Below are 19,675 nucleotides of genomic sequence, written 5' to 3'. Positions count from 1 at the left end.
TATATAAATAAATATTATAAGCATAGAAACAAGTTAGAACAAATTGTAGTACATGTACCAGTGCTAGTATGAAAAACCCAAAGTGACAGGCATCAGCAGCAATGCCTTTTGGAGATTCTTCCCTGCAATATAAACTGAGTGCCTTTTACACAGACAACATACTATAGTATTTAGTGACAATGAGATTTGAGAGATAACGGATACCATGAGCAGCCAAAAAGGATGGGTCCATTTAAAAGGATTATGCGCCCTGTCATAGCTGAAGTCAGTAAGAGATGAGGACACCCAGCCTTTATGGAAGTAATTTTTATCTTAGAATGGGCAGCAAAAAAAAAGAAACCTGTAATCAGGCAAGACTTGAAATCATGAATAAATGTGAGTTTCCAGGATAACAACACAGGAAAGGAAACAAAACCAGGGATTTCTTTCCCTTTTTCTGCCCTTAAGATCATAAAGGTTTTAATCAGAGCACAGAAAAAAATACGAAGAAAAGATTGGGGGCATCCTTGGTCTGTTTCTATATCTTTTACAGCAAGAAGAACACGTGCCATACACTGCCTGTGGGAAGTGTGTACGGATGACTTTTTGCACAAGTGCAGTCTTCTTCTGGGTAAAGTTCTCTTATTCTTTCCCCTCATTAATTCACTTGTCTAGGAAGTGTCTAAAAAAAAGATCCTCCTGAAATGAACGAAAGGTAGCAATGGAACAGGTTCAGCTGGACTTCCATCTGATACATAACCCAAGCCCACAAGGTATGGACCCACATGAAGAAGGTAGCTGTAGTCACCAAATACTCATTAGCATACAGTCAACAGAAAATACATATTAAAATATCCTGCAGCTATAGCTTGTGAGTTATGTTTGCAAAAGTGGGCCATTGGTTTTCCCCTCGTTATTTTAAGACAAATGTATCTGGTTTTGGGGGGGAGGGGAGTAGGGGAAAGACTTTGGTTTATATGCTCTTGTCCCTGCCCATTTCTATCCTACTTGTTCCAGCTGCTTGCTTCAATATCATGTCCTGGGCCTCTTTCAGGGTTTTCACTTCACTTAACAGAGCAAAGCTGAGCCCTCTCTAATCTTCCAGAGCTGCTGCTTTAATTACAGCTGAAACTTGAAAGCAGTCTGGTCACCCATGAAACAATATATAACAGGGTGAGCATGCCCAGAGAGGTCACCTTCAAAAGCTGTGTTTTAGCATGCTGCGTGTCCTCCTCACCTGTAGCACAAAAAGCAGCTGGAAGAGACCTCATCCGAGGTGAGAGGAGACAGACAGGAGATGGAATGGTGGCTGGCAGCCCAGGAGACCCTCAGTGTTGACACATCTGAAACAGAAAGGAAGGAATACTGGCTTGCTGCTGGATTTAAATAGGCAGGGCTTCAGGTTGAAGGGAAGACATTTGGTCTGGGTTTGTCATTTGTGTTACTGCACTCTTACTCTGTGCAGGGAGGGGAGAGGTAGGTGGATTCACGGCAGTTTGCAGAGGCAGTGAAAAAAAGATTTGCAGCACTGAGGACCTTAATCTGAATCATAGCTAGAGAACTAGCAAGAAATAAAAACAGGAAGAGAAGCAGACACAGAGGAGACAGCAAGCAAGATGGGATGCATGGATCATTGTTACAAATCTTGCAGATCACATGACTTGGCTTAAAATTTGTCTGTTCCTTTGAGGGGTCTAGTCTGTAATACTACCATATAAAAGAAAAGGTACAGCCCCTCCCGTAATCAGTGCATTCTTCCTAGTACATTTGCCATCCTACCAATTGCCCAACGTCACAAGAGGGAAGTTTCTTCCATCACATGCTTCAAGGCATAAGATACGACTACGCATCCCGTTATCTTCGCTCGCATTGGTACAAACCTTGTTATTAGTCATAAAGCAGACCATCTCTTTTCTTTCCTGCAGATTGGCTATGCTGCATGAAAAAAAGTCTTCTTTTATGGATACTATATTTAGTGCCTTCTATCTTATTTGATCATCCTCTTGCAATGGAATGACAGGCACACAATTGGTTTCCTTTTGCCTGCTGTAAAAAGTGTTTCAAACTCACTTTTTCCCAAAGCCAGTGGTTCAACATTAACATCTTTCTTGCATTCCCTTGGCAGATTCTTTTGATTATTGCTTCAGTTATTGGAATCATTGTCTACAGGCTCTCAGTTTTCCTGGTGTTTTCTGCAAGGTTGACACAGCACATTAGTGGAAAGGAGGTGATCCGCAAGTACCTGACTCCACAGACAGCCACTTCAGTAACTGCTTCGATCATCAGCTTTGTAGTCATTATGCTTCTCAACATTGTCTATGAAAAAGTGGCAATCCTGATTACAGACTTCGGTATGCTGCTGCTGTACCTCAGATACAAACTTGGGGCAAAATAGCAAGAAAAAATAGCATTTATATGTATAATAAGAACTCCAATAAATGAACACCTGTACCACATATTTCAGAGTTTTCCCACCAAATCATACAATACCATCTAGAAATTTTCAAATACAGATTTTCTCAATATCAAAGCAATATGATATTAATCTCTTTGCCTGAAAACTTTTATAGCCAGCATGAAAGATCAATTGTTTACAGTTTTGTTCTTGTGAAACAGACAAAGCAAAGAAAATTACTATAATAACCAAGCTTTATTAAAACAGATCAGTAATGCATAACATATTCAATTACATTAGCTTTTGTTTACGAGGAGAATAGCTATTTTCTTGTAAATAAATGAAATAAGGTCACTGTTTCAGAACTAGATACCATTCCTATGTTATTAAATAGATAAACAATCACAAATATTATTATTCTTTATATCCAGACCGTCAACATTACAGTAGCTATTTTAGTTTAGATGTGTGAAGTAGTGCAGTGTTTTAATATAGTTTCATTTAATACTGTTTCATCAGTTCAGAGTGTTACATTTGCATCTTTCCTGAGTGTGCTGGATTTGGGTGCTTTTTTTTTTTCCCTGAGTTATCAGAATTTTTGTTTGTTCTTCTCCTTTATTGTCAATGAACAAGTTCTTTCCTTTTTACATATAGTTTTAGAACTAGCATAATGGTTACAGCATACATGGGGATTATGTACAATCTAATTTATAGCGCTCTCAGTCATATTAAGGATTACAAGGCATACACATACTTTTCCAGCTGAGGCTCTAAAGCAGCTTGTATGCTGCTTCTAGCTTGGCTCTATCTTTTTTTAATATTTTTTTTTTAATTGCAGAGCTTCCAAGGACACAGACCGATTATGAAAACAGTCTGACCACAAAGATGTTCTTGTTCCAGTTTGTCAACTACTATTCTTCATGCTTCTACATAGCCTTCTTTAAGGGTAAATTTGTAGGTCACCCTGGAAATCCAGTTTATTGGTTAGGAAAGTATCGCACTGAAGAGGTAAGAATGTGTGACAGTGTCTGTTTTTAAACAGCAGGAACCGTTAGTCCAGGTGTTCTGCTGGAGTTAAGAGTGTGTAACATAGTTGTACATATTTAACATGAGGGTTCAAAAAGTGACTGCCTCCCAAGCCGATTGCCTCCTTTGTAACCCTTAGCATAAATTAATATGACACAAGACACAGCTGGGCTTAGAAACATATTACGCAATTACCCACATAAGCCTATTTTCCCATGGTCCAACAACCTGTGAATCACCACAGAGGGGAAGGAGAAAACATCAGTAGAAACATTCCTGTTCTGCTGGATGGCCCTCGCCTGGTGACAGCACAGTGCAAAGCTGCATGACTTCACCTGGTATTTTGCTCTTTTGCTGGTGTCCCGTCAACCTACTACATGTGACCATATGTGGCCTGGAATTGGCTTTTGTGTACATTAGTGGAAATGTTTGCCTAAATAGTCTTCTTGCATTGTTTTAAGAAATGTTATTATAATAAAACAGGAAAACGTTATTTTAAAATCTTCATTCACACCTGAAAAATTACCCAGCTTCAAAAAATTTTCATGTCTCTCCCAACATTCAGTGTGATCCAGGCGGATGTCTCCTCGAACTCACAACTCAACTTGCCATCATAGTAGGAGGTAAAGCAATCTGGAACAACATTCAAGAAGTGCTTCTTCCGTAAGTTCAAATTAATATTTGAAAGATACTGCTTTTGCTTGATGCATTCAGGCATTTGGTCACTAAATTTAATAGAGGTGTGTTGTATGCTCCTATTGTATGCTTATTCTTAAAAGAATAAGACTAGTCTTTTGGGGCCATTTTAAACAGTTTTGATATTTTCGGTCTGGTAGCTCTGAGTTTCTGTCACTGTCATTCTGACTGATTTTAGTTCTAATCAGAAATGCTTCCTTTCTCTGCAAATCAAACTCAATGTGTTTCAAGTACTTAAAACTGAGGCAATAGAAACTCTGAAAATATTAGGCTAAATACTGTTTCTTAATATTGAGTGGAGTGATTTGGTTTTATACATGGGGCTTTTAAAATTATACATAAGTTATTCATTTAACTCATTTAGTTTTACAGTCATATTTGACACTCATAGTGCCTATACATTCTCTTTCAGTGGGGTAGATGTCTGGAAAGTCATGTTTCCATGTAAACAGTGAGCAAAGTGCTAACTGTGAATGCCTGCCATTTGATTCAGCTTAAGACACTATCCACGACTCTGTTCCTGCTCCCAGGAGTTGTTCTTCATTTTATGCTGATCAGTGGCTGTTATGTTGCTTGGAGTAGGGAACCCCCAGTTTGCTCATGCCCTCCTGAATGCCATAAGCACCAGCCCAAGGCATTATATTCCCTCTGGCTGTGGTTCTTCCAAGGGTGCTCTGCTGAGATATGGTTCCTGCAGACCCCAATGTTCTGTATATGCTGCTGGTTGCAGGATGTACCTGTAGACCCATCTTTCCCTTCAACACCTTCTTTTACCTGGGGAAGGGTCCCTAGACTGACCATGCCTGCAGATGTTAGGTCCAGCCATAGACAACTGACTCCCCCTTCTGTGTACAGGAAATATATTCATCTGACCAGAATTTGTAATTCATTTCCCAGGGTGACAAGGAACATTTAGGTGTTGAAATGCTGAGTATCACTTCTGGATCTGGTTCTTAACTGCTCTCTTATTCTGCATCTCTGCAAGTAAAAAGAGAACTATTTTGGTTGTTTCTCTGTTGATAGACATTCCCCCCACCCCCCATTTTTTTGAATATGGTTCTCATGTAAGCCTTTCAGATGAGAATCACAGAATCACAGAATCACAGAATGTTAGAGATTGGAAGGGACCTCGAAAGATCATCTAGTCCAATCCCCCTGCCAGAGCAGGAAAACCTAGATCAGATCACACAGGAACGCATCCAGGCGGGCTTTGAATGTCTCCAGAGAAGGAGACTCTCTGGGCAGCCTGTTCCAGTGCTCTGTCACCCTCACCGTGAAGAAGTTTTTTCTCATATTCAAGTGGAACCTCCTATGTTCCAGCTTGAACCCTTTGCCCCTTGTCCTATCACTGGATGTCACAGAGAAGAGCCTGGCTCCATCCTCCTGACACTCACCCTTTACATATTTATAAACATTCATTAGGTCACCCCTCAGTCTCCTCTTTCCCAGGCTAAAGAGACCCAGCTCCCTCAGCCTTTCCTCATAAGGGAGATGCTCCATTCCCTTCATCATCTTTGTGGCTCTGCGCTGGACTCTCTCCAGCAGTTCTCTGTCCCTCTTGAACTGAGGGGCCCAGAACTGGACACAATATTCCAGATGTGGTCTCACCAGGGCAGAGTAGAGGGGGAGGAGAACCTCTCTCGACCTACTGACCACCCCCCTTCTGATACACCCCAGGATGCCATTGGCCTTCTTGGCCATGAGGGCACAGTGCTGGCTCATGGTCATCCTGCTGTCCACCAGGACCCCCAGGTCCCTCTCCGCTACACTACTCTCCAACAGGTCAGTGCCCAACTTATACTGGTACCTGGGAAGATGAAGGAGCAGCTAATCTTGGAAATTATTTCCAGGCACATGAAGGACAAGAAAATAATCAGGAATAGTCAGCATGGATTCACCATAAGGAAGACATGGTTGGCCAACCTGCTAATCTTCTATGGTGAAATGACTGGCTCAGTAGATGAGGGAAGATCAGTCAATATTGTCTACCTGGAGTCCAGGTAGACACTGTCTTCCATAAAAGCCTTGTAGAGGAGTTATTGAAGTGTGGGCTGGATGAGCAGTGAGGTGGACTGAAAACTGGCTGAATGGCCAGGCCCAGAGTGTGGTGATGAGTGGCATGAAGTCTAGTTGGAGGCCAGTCACTAGCGGGGCCTGTCCTGTTTAACTTCTTCATTAATGGTCTGGATGAGGGGACAGAGTGCACCCTCAGCAAGTTTGCTGATGACACCAAACTGATAAGTCAAAGGGTTGTGCTACCATCCAGAAAGACCTTGACAGTCTGGAGAAATGGGCTCACAAGAACCTCATGGAATTCAACAAAGGGAAGTGCAAAGTCCTGCACCTGGGGAAGAACAAGCCCATGCACCAGTATATGCTGGGGGCCACACAGCTGGAAAGCAGCTTGACAGAAAAGGGACTGGGGACCCTGGTGGACACCAACTTGAGCTTGAGCCAGCAATGTGCCCTTACTGGAAATAAGGTTATTGGTATCTTCAGCTGTATTAGGAGGAGTGTTGCCAGCAGGTTGAGGGATCCTTCCCCTCTACTCCAGCACTGCGGAGGCCGCACCCGGAGTACTGTACCCATTTCTGGGCCCCCCAGTACGAGACAGACATGGACATACTGAAGAAAGTCCAGCAAAGGGCCACAAGGATGATTAAAGGACTGGAGCACCTCACATATGAGGAGAGGCTGACAGAGCTGGGACTGTTCAGCCTGGAGAAGAGAAGCCTTAGGGGAATCTCATCAACATGTACAAATACCTGAAGGTTTAGAGTAAAGAAGGAAACAGACTAATCTCAAAGACTAATGCGCAGTGACAAAACCAGAAGCAACGGGCACAAACTGAAACATAGGAGGTTCCCTCTGAAAAAAAGAAAACACCCTTTTACTGTGAGTGTGACCAAACACTGCCACATGGTTGCCCAAGAAGGTTTTGGACTCTCCATCCTTGGGGACATTGAAAAGCCATCTGGACACGTTTCTGGGCAACCAGCTTTAGGTGGCCCTGCCTGTGCAAGGTGGGGTTGGACCAGATGACCTCCAGAGGTGCCTTCCAACCTCAACCATTCTATGATTCTGTGAATTTTGTGATCGGAAGGAATTAGTCTAACCACAGGCCTACATTTATCTTGATTTTTTGTTACTTTGAATTTTATGTGGTCATTGACCTGTACAACATAAGTATAAATCACTATGATGCTGATATATTGCCTTTTACGCTCTTATTTATGGTTGTAAATAACTGCTTTCAGGATAAGGCAACAGATTATACTCATGTTTGAAGGAAGTTTTCAGTCATTCACAAATAACTAAATCCACTGTTCAAAGCTATAACAGCACAAATGTCAATTTTTTTCTATGTACTGAACTTTTTAGGTTATTTTACCAATGTTAGTGGTCTTTTTCTCCCTGGCTGCCAGTTGGGTGAAGAATCTAATCGGAAGATACTGTGCAGCTGCTAGATCAGAAAAAGTTGTTCCACGCTGGGAACAGGACTACCATCTGCAGCCCATTGGAAAACTTGGACTGTTTTATGAATATCTTGAAATGGGTAAGTAGCACTTTAGTTTGTTGTGGTGGGTCAACCTTGGCTGGATGCCAAGTGCCCACCAGGCCCCTCCATCACTCCCCCTGCAGCAAAATAAAGGGGGAAAATAAGATTAAATCTCGTGGGTCAAGATAAAAGCAGTTTAATTAAAGCAAAGGCCAAGGCCATGCACAGAAACAAAAGGTAAACAAAGATGTTATTCTCTGCTTCCCCTCAGTAAGCAATGTCCAGCCACTTCCCGGGAAAGCAGAGCTTCAGGATGTGCAGCAGCTGCTCCTGGAGACAAACACAGGAACAAATGCCCCCCTCCTCTTCCCTGCCCTTGGCTGTTATGGCTGGGGCGTTGTTACCTCGGGGCGGAGCTGAGGTCACAGGGTCTGGAACAGCCAATCCGGGTCAGCTGTCCTGGCTCCGCCCCCTCCCAAGCTGGGTTACAAACCCCCTGCTGGCTGCCAGGGTGACACTCAGCACTGGGAGGGTGCTGTGGGGATACTGACTCCATCTCAGACAGACCCAATACATTTGTATTTGCTATCGCTGCTGGGAACAAACATGCTTTATAGAAAATCTTCATACAAACAATGCTTAATAACTGCATAGACAGAGGAGATATGAATATTTTCCACGACAAGTTTCGATGCGCTGTTACAGATGGTTTTGCAAACTTTTATTAAGCAGCTTTGCCTTAATCCAACTTATAACTACGAAAGAGGATCTGATTGTAAAAGGAGGGCTACTGCTCCTTCTTTGCCCCATCCTCTGAGAAATGCATCCAGAAGCCAGACCACTGACATATTCTGGTGTTCCCCCACAGCTGCAGTGGAGTCTGCAATCACCAGGACTTGTCACTGGTCTCTTGGGAGCTGGCAGGTCTCTGGTTTGTTGCCACCATCTGTTCTGTAATAGCATTGTCAGCATACTTGTTGCAGTACCCAGACACCAATAAGAGGATTCTTAGTTCAGGCTTTCCAGCACAGCACTGGAACAGATAGTCATTAGATTTCCAAGTCTTCATGTTGAAGACATAAGTAAGAAATGGATGTTTAAATACCTAGAATAGTTCCTCTTGCTGTGTTGTGACTTGTAACATTTTCCCATCCACTCTACCTGGCAAGTTTTTTCAGTACTGTTGTGCTCCTGTCTTCACATACAGAAGATTCTGGTCTAGTGGGAGGTGTCCCTGCCCGTGTCAGGGGGTGTGGAACTAGATGGTCTTTAAGGTCCCTTCCAGCCCAAGACATTCTGTGATTCTATGAAGATTTGCTAGACCTCAGCTACTCTTTCTTGTCTCTCTCTCCCACAGTTTGGGTGTATAAACTATATGTTCTCATATATGCTTATCTCCAGTAAGTGAAAGCCCCATCAACGTATGTAACCTCTCCCTTCAACAGTTATACAGTTTGGCTTTGTTACTCTGTTTGTGGCCTCATTTCCCCTGGCTCCTCTTCTGGCTCTTATTAACAACATGTTGGAAGTCCGGTTGGATGCATGGAAGCTGACAACCCAGTTCAGGCGCATGGTTCCACAGAAGGCACAAGACATCGGCGCCTGGCAGCCCATCCTGCAAGGCATAGCCATTCTGGCGGTGGTCACCAATGTAAGTACTGGGCCAACAACTGCACAAGGTAAAATGCCTTCACCACAAGTGTTACATCCAAATGTGGGAATGCCACGTATGGCAATGTATATCACACCGAAGTGGCTACAGGCAAAGCACTTAAACAAACCTAAATTGTGAGCTTCAGTCCCCTAAGATTTTGGCCCCTGTGGATTAGGCTCTCAGTTACTTTTCAGATATTTTGGAAACAGAATATGGCTACTGTCTAAAACATTCTATATAAAGAAAATAATTTTTTTTTAGCATTGCTGGAGTCTTCATAAAAATCTGTTACTTATGGACACTACAGTGCATCTTTCCTGAAATTATAGCACATAGTACAGAGATCTTTTTGGACCATGTACAGCTAAAATGCATGAATTTTGAAAAAAATAGGTTGAGGTTTAACTAAGTTATAATTGATTGTTGTTTCTAATTGTTACAATTCTTACAGTCAATGCCTTCATATTTGAATTTGGCTTTAAGCAATTTTGGACTTAAAACAGAAATTCAGCTTTTGTATGTACTTAAAAATACAATGTGTGCTCAAAATTGCATCACTTACCTTTTGAGATAAGGATACTTTTCCAAGAATTTGCAAATCAATCTGTTTTTCAGTTGGATTTAAAATTAATTTTTTAAAAGTTTCTTTAAAATATTTAGAAAAAAAATTCTGATTAGTATTCTAACAATGAAATTCAGACCATTTCCCATGTCATTAATTCACCAGGTTCTTACACATAGGCTGCATTGTGGGGAGAAAAATAATCCATTGGAGTTTACCACTGTGAATTATTTGATTATTTATTCTTGAACAGTAGCTACTATGTATTATCTTCCAAAAGATTCCCACTGCTGGCCTTTCTCAAAAGAGCAGTGACCACTGGTTTCCTCTGCAGGGACAGAAACACCACAGACTGCCCACGGTTAATAGCCTTTTTCAACAAGGTCACCATTTTCTACTGTTATCGGTGAGATCAGGGATTCCTTCAGACACACTTAAAGGGAGTCACTTCCTCCAGGACCTCGTCCTTGCAGTAACAGTACCTTATTGCACTCAGTAGGAGTTTCTGGAGAAAGCAGTTGAGTCTGAAAATGAGTTCATTTCAGCCCAAGCTTTCACAGGAGGCTCTGCCTGTTTGGAGCACGGTGGACTTAGGGTAAGAGGAGGGAGATAGAGCTGAGCATTCTACCATAGATACTAGTCTGATAGTTAGGGGATTTACTTCAAGTAAAAGAGCAATTCAAATTTAAATAAGGGTGTGAACTTATTTTCCTGTATCTCAGGCACCTTCTACAATTTTTAGGTGCTTGGCTGTTCTGGAATCTCAGCCCCAGGGGTTCTGCTTTTCAGAAATAATGAGACAGGTACATGCACCTTCTCTTCCCACACACAGATGAGTGTCTCCCTGCATATTCCTCTCTCTTTTTTGCCCCACTTTAAAAAGTCTTTGTTTTGCCCCTGAAAGGAATCTGTTTTCAAAGAACAGGAAGATGAGCTTCCATGACCTGATGGCCTATTGGATTGTCATCTTCTCAGAAGCTTGCTTTCATTATTTTGGGGGTTGGGAGTGGCACCATATAGAAACAGGAGTCTGGGATAGATTTCAGTGATTAGGAGATTTTTCTGTGTCAGCCTCAGCTATCACATGTATTTTCAGGCATTTGAAGGACTCCTGAAATGGTAATTATTCTTGTTCAGAACTTTATTTCGCACTATAGAAATTCAACAGGTATGGTAAACGTAGCTAGAATGTAGAGAGGAGACACAGCAGAACATAAAGGCAGAGAACTAAGCACAGAGAAATGACAGAAGAAAAAAAGAAACTTGAAGGTGGAAAATTTACAAGAGAATCTGGGAGACAGACAACAAGCTGGAGTATATGCTCCAGCTATTTCGCACTACTCTTCTGAGGCAAGCCAAACATAAGTCCAGCTATTCCATAAGCATATGAAACACTGAAGGCCTACTAGCAAATCTGGTGTTAAAATTTAAAACAAAACCAATGCAACTTCAGTAACACATAAAATGAAATGTCAGGTGGCACTGGAGATACTTTTAGGCTCTTTTGGTTTAGTGCTTGTGCAAGAAATTTTAATGCTAACTCTTCCAGTAAATGATGCAAATCCCAGCAGATAATGCAAATTCCCAGATGAAGCATAACTTCATCTAACATAGCTAGAAGTAGAGGCAACATTATTGGTGTATCAGTGTCCTCTTTTGATCTATGCCGCTAGAAAACTTATAAAATAAAAGTCAAAAACGTTTCAGGTGCCCTGGAAGAAAAAAAATATGTTATGCTATTGGATAAGCTAACTGTCTTTCCTAGTCAATCGAGCTGGATCTTGTAATACCACTGTGACATAAAAAGTTGGATATACATCTTAAGATTACTTTAAAATATTGTTACGAGTACCTTAGTCATAGTCCTTATGATATTCAGGGCAGAGTTAAAGTGCCTTTGGTGACCTTACAGTGACTCAGAGATATGTAGGCTTCTGTTAGGAATGTATACATGCCCTGCTTTCTGCAGACAAATGACCCAGCAACAGGTGTTTGTTGTTACCCAGCCACTTTTTTCACTCCAAATTCCTCCTTACGTGCTACAGCCCTCAAGGCATCACTGAAAACATGGAGTCTTCAATGTGCAAAACTATATTTACAGCCTGATTTTACTCTCTGTCCTCCTTGACAGGCACTCAGACCCAATGTTCATGGGACTGTTGACTGCAGGCATGTTTCTTTTAGAGTCACCCTCTTTGGAGGTCTCAGGTGGCAGGTACAGTTAACGTCAGGGTGAATGCAGTGCATTTGCCACTGACATAGGCGGGGCTGTTGGCATGGTGAGGGGCACAGCACCAGAGACTGTCATGTTCAAAAGACCCTGCTGCAGGTGTTGTAAGGACCTCAAAGAGATCAATATTTCTTGAAGTGTGGGCTATAAAGCCACATACTAGAGCAAATGCTAGAAGCAGTTTTCTTCCTTTAGGTATGTTTTTTAATTGTTTGACATCCACAATCTAGTATAGGTCATCACTCTTTACCATCCTTGCCTTGATTTTTCCTTAGTACACAGAAACTGTTTCTTCTCCTCTACGTACTTGTTACAGCTGTTTTTACTTGGGTAGTGTATCATCTTCTCCTTCATGCACTACCTTTGTAACACCTGCTAGTAGCTCACCAGCAACTTTTGCACAAAACTGTCAGTTTTGCAACTTGCCACTCGGGCACTGGACTTGCTGTTGCTTGATACCAAAGCATCTGTTGTTGATTTGAAGACTGATTTTAATTAGTTATGGTATAAATGGAAAACTGTGTGCAGCAAGGCTTGAGAAGTAGCAAAACTACTTGTTTGTAGTTCTCCAGTGCCATACTCTAAAATGCAGACCATAATTCAGAAGAAAAAAGGTTTTCCTTTGAGAGGATATCATAGGATTAGTTTTCATATTTCTGTCCTTGAAGCCCTCTAGAGCACATCTGGAGATCATTCCAAGAGAGGGAGGAGGGTGGGACAGGGTTCAGATTTAAGACTATGAGAGACCTGGGGCCTTGCAAAAAAAATCACTAAAAGCAAATATTAAGTGTGTAAAGACCGTATTCCAGCATCTCTGTAAATTATACACAGAAGCAGCGTTAAATTCATTTGCTCCAAAGTGAAAAGGGATTTTTTTGCCTTACTGTTCTGTTGCCATTAGTTCATTTATGATCTGACTGGATGAGCTAATGAACAGAAAGAAATTATATTTAACTAAAACTTTCTGTGCTTGTACTTCAGTTAAAAACAGTAATTTAGGTGTGAGGCCTTCTCCCTGCAACTGCAAGACATAGTAATATATATTTTTTGCCTGCCAAAAACACCTACTCTGCGTGTAAGTATAAACAACACATAATTTTCATTTCATTGCATACTGGCATGTAATGCTTAAAAGCAGTTTTTAAAAGTGCATGCTAGCTACACTTGATCTAAGCCAGAGGACATTACAAAAAAAAATCTTATCCTTGAAAATTTTAAATTAATTTATTTTAGTCTCAGTACACCTCCCTTTTCTTTCTCATCAGCCAAATTAACTTGCTCTCAGCTGAACTCAATTGCAACAATATTCTGGAGAACCAAGTAGAGATTTTGGACCACAGTCTCAATCTTAAGTCTTTTTTCTGCAACATCTGTCTTAACTAGAGTTTAGCTTGTCAGGTACTTCAGAGCAAGCCAACTCAAAGGTAAGACATTAGGATAGGGTTCATCATTTGGCAGTGTTGCTACTTGAGGCGGGGTGGGTCTTCCACTCTCTTCAGCTCCCTCCCCTTTCCCTTCACCATCTTTTCCCCTTGTTGCTCTCTCCTGTGCTGTGCTGGCACCAGCACTTTGACAAACACACAATAAACCAGATCAGGGAGTGGATCCTGCTGGGATTCCCTGGCAACAGGTCAGTGTCATGATCTGCTCTGCTGCACAGATGCATGAATGCATGAGTGAACTGCAAGGGGCAAAGGCAGGAGGTAGGTTGGTTGTTTTAGCTAACACTGCCACCAAAGTGTTGTTTGAGGAACTGTAGAACAGATGTCTGCTTTTTTCTTTTTTTTTTTTTTACCTTTCTTCTCTCTCCCCTTCCCTTTTTTTTCAGCTGTTACAAATATCTCCTCAGGTTGGGGCTCTCTTTGCTGGGAATGCTCCACGAAATTGGACAATTTTTACCTCATCTCATGAAAATAGGGAAGCACATACTGCATGAATCACAGGCTGGCATGAAAGGGAATAAAATACAGATATTAATTAAATGCTCTTACACTCTTCCAATACCTATTAGAGGTCCTTAACTTTGCTCCTTTCTCCATCCCACCCCTTTCCTACAGCTTTTTTCTGCCCATTTCATGTAGCTCTGTCTGTATCTCCCTCCTTCTGATCCCATTAAATCCCTGCTTCACACCTTTCTCCTCAATGTCTCTGCCCAGGTTCTTTCCATCCATGTTGTCAAGTGTTTTTTCCCCCCCATCATGGGACAAAAGACTTCTCTTTCAGTCCTAGAGTGCAGCTCATCACTCCTTCCTAGGTGCTGGGCACCAGAGACGTGTCTTGTGATGAGCCGGCTGGGCAGCCTCTTGCTAGGCACTCAGCTGCACTTCTTGCCAATGGAAAGTCTTCCTCACAGGAAACCTTTTGAATTTGCAACAGCCAAGGAGGAGATTGGATTAAACATAGTTAACCTGTCCTCCAGAATAAGATGTTTTGTGAAGTTCATGAGTTTAGAAAAGACTTCCCACAACAAACCCACGGATCCAATTTCCTACCCAGTTTGTGACTGAGTAGGACAGGGACTCTCTTGGGAGCAAGACAAAAACAAATGGTCACGTCATATGTAAAACAGCACTATGCAGCTGCTACTAAAAGAATTATCTTGGCATCAAGAGCAGTTTCCACATGTACTGACACTGAAACTTATGAGGCAACAACTGCCAAGACTAATTTGGGCTGGCTAGCACCTCAGAAAGTGGGATGTTTCTATGGTCAAAGATGGATCAGCTATATATATAATTTATTTAATTCCTTTATTCAAACCTCAGAGTTCATAATGAAATTTAATTTTCTAATACCGAAGGACTTTTCCATTGTTTCTTTGAGCTTCATCAGGCAGGATTTCTCTAAGCATCTGATAGCAAGTGTATTTGCTGAAGATTACCTGAGAGTACTTTAAGGTGAGTTTGGCTGCTGACCTCCACTGCATGCTCATAAGGAAAAAAAGTGTATTATAGTATAACTTTTTTAAGCCATTCATCAGAGTTAGTGTAATTTAAGAACCGTACAGAGTGCACATTCCAGAAAGATTGTTTTATGCCCATGAGTGACTACATGCTCATTTACAGAGGGAACCACTGACTAGAAAAGCACATATTTTCTATTTTTAACTCACACTGTAACTTTTGAGATCCTAAGTATATGGCAAAGCCATGCATATTAAGGCTTATTTCTTAAACACTGCTCTGCTTTTTTGTGTTCTTTTTCTGAAATGCAGGCTATGATAATTGCTTTTACATCTGATATGATTCCTCGTCTGGTTTATTACTGGTCCTTTTCCGTCCCTCCTTACGGGAGTCACAGCAGTCACACTATGAAAGGGTATATAAACAGTACACTTTCTGTCTTCAATATATCAGACTTCAAGAATGCAAGCAAGCCATTTTCCCCTGGTCTTGGGAACCAAAAAACATGCAGGCAAGTGTCAAATAACCATTCTTTTCCAATGACAAAAATAAATATAACTTTTTAATATCTGAATCATCTAATTCAGTTAACAATATCCAGTAAGAAATGTTAAAACACAGTGAAAGCCAGTGTATTTTGAATAGCAGAACTGAGTGAAAGTATTCACCCAGATGTTTGTGCTACTCAGAAAATTCTTTCTTTATTTTGGTTTTCTCATAATTGATAGTCTTCAAAAAAAGCACTTTAGAAATTATATAACAAAGTTCTTAATACAGTGTCAAAAAAAAAAAAAAAAAAAGGGACATTTCAGCCAAATCTAGCTTATTCTGCAGATACAAAGTTTACCCATTACTGTAGTTATGTGCAGCTAACTGTTCCTGGATGCGTTAAGCAGGAACTTGTCTTGCTCCATCCTCTGGCCACAGTGCTTTACTGCAGAGATGCCTGAGACTAGTTCCTGACTTTCCTATGTTGCCTTTAGATACCGGGATCTCCGCTACCCTCCTGGTCACCAGCACCAATATGAGCATAACATATACTACTGGCATGTCATTGCAGCCAAGCTGGCTTTCATCATTGTAATGGAGGTAAGCATATGGGATTTTGAGCATTACTTAAACTTCTCTTCCCTCCATGCAGAAAATCCTTCAAAGATATTCTGTCCAGGCACAGCTATCAGAGCTGACGATGTGTGCTAGCACGGGCAAGAGCCTGGGAGATGAACATAAAGTGTAGCACCATTAGAAAATGAAGTCTCTGTAATTACAACATCAGCATAGGATTTTTAGTTTCAGAAATAGAAAGAACAGTTACATCAAATATTTTTGCGTATACTTAGAAAGAAGTTTGTTCACAGCATCATGAATATGTATACATAATACATGTGCACTAACAGAGTGACACGTATAAAGACAGCCACTGCAAGAGGTGAGTCTCTAGATGAGCATCAAAAAGCAATTCCTCCTTCCTCTGCAGATACAATCTGGGTTTACGAAAGACGGAATTCAGTCCAAGATGAACAGAGAGGAATATTAGGTACTGTTTCATTATAAAACATACTTAGGGCCTGATCCAGCGACTACTGAAGTCATCAGAAACATGCAACTGGTTAGGTCAGAGTTCCCACAGCAGAGGAAATTCCATTGCCCCAAAGTCATTTGAACTAGCCTAAAACAATGTTAAAAGAAACAGTAACCAATATTTCTATGCAGGGGGGAAGCACTGGGTACCAGGGTTCCCCAGAAGCCGGCAGAGAAGTCCTTGTTAAAATCAGGATTAGAAAATCAGAATTTCTTGTTTATCAGACAATTATTCTATTCATTAGTCATGTCTTTTTAAAATACAGTTCTACTGTGATACAGAGCCAGATCACAGTCTTAAGAGATAATGTGATGTTTCATTTATAATAATAATAATCACAACACAACAATAATGTCCTGTTCAGCCTGACTGACATTTTTTTCATTTTCACCTTCACCAGCATATCATATACTTTGTGAAGTTTATTATTGCATACATAATTCCGGATGTATCAGAAAAGACCAAGAGCAAGGTCAAACGAGAGAAGTACCTAACACAGAAACTCTTGCATGAGAACGATCTCAAAGTTGTGGAAAAAACCATGGGGAAAATAGCCAACAAAATTATCAAAGGAGTAGACAGCACTTTCCGACCTAAAGCTGAATAAGTACTTTTTTATATAGAATAACAGTATTTAGCCAACTAATACCTGTCCAGATATTAACAATAGCTAATCAAACACTTTGGATTAATTCCCTTTACTAAACACTGTTTCTTGCAACTGTTACCTGCTCACTTACCTATTTCCCTTGGACAAATGCAACCACTGCGACTCAGATAAGAGTTATCCATTTTTTAAACAGCTTTAGTAGGACATATCTTTCTAACGTGAAGATAAAAATTATTTATCATATTAAAACAATGCAGAATAATTCTCAAATACATAGAGTGCTTTCTTCTTTACTTAGACATTGGCTACTAGATCTCTTGTTTGACTTGAATAAAACCTTAAGAGCAAGAATGATTTGTTGTAAGAATACCATCACGTCTTCTGAAGGAGTTTTAATTACTTGCTAATGCAAATCCCAGCTACAAAATGAAGAGGAAAAGCCAAAACATGAAGGAAAGAGAAGGAAAATATAACTCAAAATCATGCTGTTAAGCCATTGTAATTGACATACTAAGCGCTGTTGTGTGCTATGCTGAATTAGCTATGCATACTGAGACTTAAATGGACAACAAGATATTTCAATTAATCATGGACTTGGATCACAAGAAGCAGCAGGACTGTAAGCCCACCCTGTTCATCAATCTCTGTGTAAACAGGAGAATTGCCTTTGAAATCAATGCATACAAACTGACTTTACAGCACTCTGAGTGAGTAGAAAACGGGCATTTCATCTTTGCCTAGTCAGTGTTCGTTCCCTAGTCAGTGTACTTTCATTAGTTCACTTGCCCATTCTGCTCTGAATGACCGTAGCCTTGAAGGTCTCCTACCTGTAACAGTAATGAGTGTTAAAAGTCTTTTCACATACTCGGACAATATTTGTGGAGGGCTGTCTTTTGCATTTCTCCCACACCAGAGGCACCGTTCCCTGAATGTGGAGCTGGACCTGTTGTGTTACAACATTACATGATAAACTGAATTCTGGCAAGACCATGAATCTATTGAACCTAGAGACTGGAATAAGCCATTTAATATGCCTTAACCATGTTATGAAGCTTTAAATAACTAGGAAGGATGTTACAGGTGTGGATGTATGTGCTAGAGCCATCAGTCATCTTCAAATTAGGCTGCAGATCTGCTTGGTTATTTTACCTCCAGTTGCAAACTGGGAGTTAGGGAACTACAGATTAAGCATGCATATAAACTCTGCTTTGTGTCTGCAGCAGCGATATTCCACATTACGAACTTGCTTTCTCTTTTAACAGTTTTCATGGACCAATTTCTCCAAATTCTGAAAACCAGAATCTTGTTGAAAAAGCAAAAGTATGCCTGTACTCTGTAAACCAGGTGATTACTGTTGGCTTTGTAATTTTGTACTCTTCTTAAGTGTAAGACAGATGCAGAATTTTTAGGTTGTTTATTCATATAGCTTTTTATATATTAAGAAGTTCATTTGCAGAAACTAAGTAGCATTGATAAGATGTATTTTATACCATTAACAATAAGAAGGAATCAAACGTCAGAATTTTGTAGCAAAAACTTCCAAATACTGGCTACTGTGTACCTCGAGCCTATCCTCTGAAATAGCAACATTTAAACCAGGAGAGGTAGCACAAGAGGGGAGCACTTTCAGCGGTCATGATACAGAAACTTGCACTCAGCAAGACTTTGCAAAACAATTGCATGGAAGAACATGAGAGGAAAGCTTGGTTCAAAAATTGAGGAAAGATGAAAGAAAGAAACTCACAGGTTCCAGAGAACCACATGCATTTCTGACACTGAAGGACTGAAGCTTACTTGTTATAATGTTCAGAAAACTTTCTGTAGCCACCCCCTGAAGACAAAAAAGATGCAGGACAGAAAAACAAGATAGACCATAATGATAAATAACAGTCAACCAGAGCAGAATGGAACCAGTGCTTCTTTGCACAGGGAATGCTACCTTTTGCCATTTGTTTTGGTTTCTAGTCAGAATAATTACAAGTCTTTAATTTACCGGGAATTAAATATAAATTGTGCAGATGGACAAAAGAACACTCAGAAGTTTCTAAACAAGACAGGATTTCTCATCAAAGTATCTCCCCTCAATACTGGTTTGACCTTTTGCCCAAGTCATTGGATGGTTGGGGTTGGAAGGGACCTCAAAGTCATCTGGTTGAATCCCCAGCTCAGGCAGGGCCATCTAGAGCAGGTTGCCCAGGACTGTGTCCAGACAGCTTGTGAATATCTCCGGAGATGGAGACTCCACAGCCTCCTTGGGCAATCTATGCCAGTGCTCAGTCACTCTCACAGTAGAAAAGTGTTTCCTGATGTTCAGAGGGAACCTCCTGTGTTTCAGTTTGTGCCCATTGCCTCTGGTCCTGTCACTGCATAGTATACCAGACTTCTGTTTAAAACAAAATTTTGTGCAAAAGACTGTTTCATGGAACAATTTTATTGAAGCACTCAGATTTTTCCTGTGAGTTTGGTTAGAAAGGCCAGTCACTTCCTTGCAGACTGGCCCTTCCCGGTCTGCAGTTGTGTTTGGCTGAGAAATGCCATT

The 19,675-nt window shown here is 40.9% G+C and overlaps 1 protein-coding gene across 1 annotated transcript; it reads left to right on the top strand.

Annotated features, from left to right (window-relative positions):
* Nucleotides 1–532: 532 nt before the first annotated feature.
* ANO6 (anoctamin 6) lies at nucleotides 533–17,133 on the top strand (the record flags this gene model as incomplete). The annotated part of the gene is made up of 9 exons (XM_010074562.1): nucleotides 533–610; nucleotides 2,105–2,330; nucleotides 3,213–3,382; nucleotides 3,966–4,063; nucleotides 7,522–7,652; nucleotides 9,041–9,246; nucleotides 15,256–15,455; nucleotides 15,928–16,033; nucleotides 16,927–17,133. Coding segments are annotated over 9 exons (1,422 nt in total), but the record flags the coding sequence as incomplete, so codon positions are not given.
* Between the last annotated feature and the right edge of the window lie 2,542 nt (nucleotides 17,134–19,675).

Source organism: Pterocles gutturalis, unplaced genomic scaffold, assembly GCF_000699245.1.
Source record: "Pterocles gutturalis isolate BGI_N339 unplaced genomic scaffold, ASM69924v1 scaffold24697, whole genome shotgun sequence".
In the NCBI taxonomy this organism is placed as follows: domain Eukaryota; kingdom Metazoa; phylum Chordata; class Aves; order Pterocliformes; family Pteroclidae; genus Pterocles; species Pterocles gutturalis.
The sequence above is the reverse complement of the archived record's forward strand: the minus strand, read 5'-3'. Positions and strand labels throughout refer to the sequence as shown.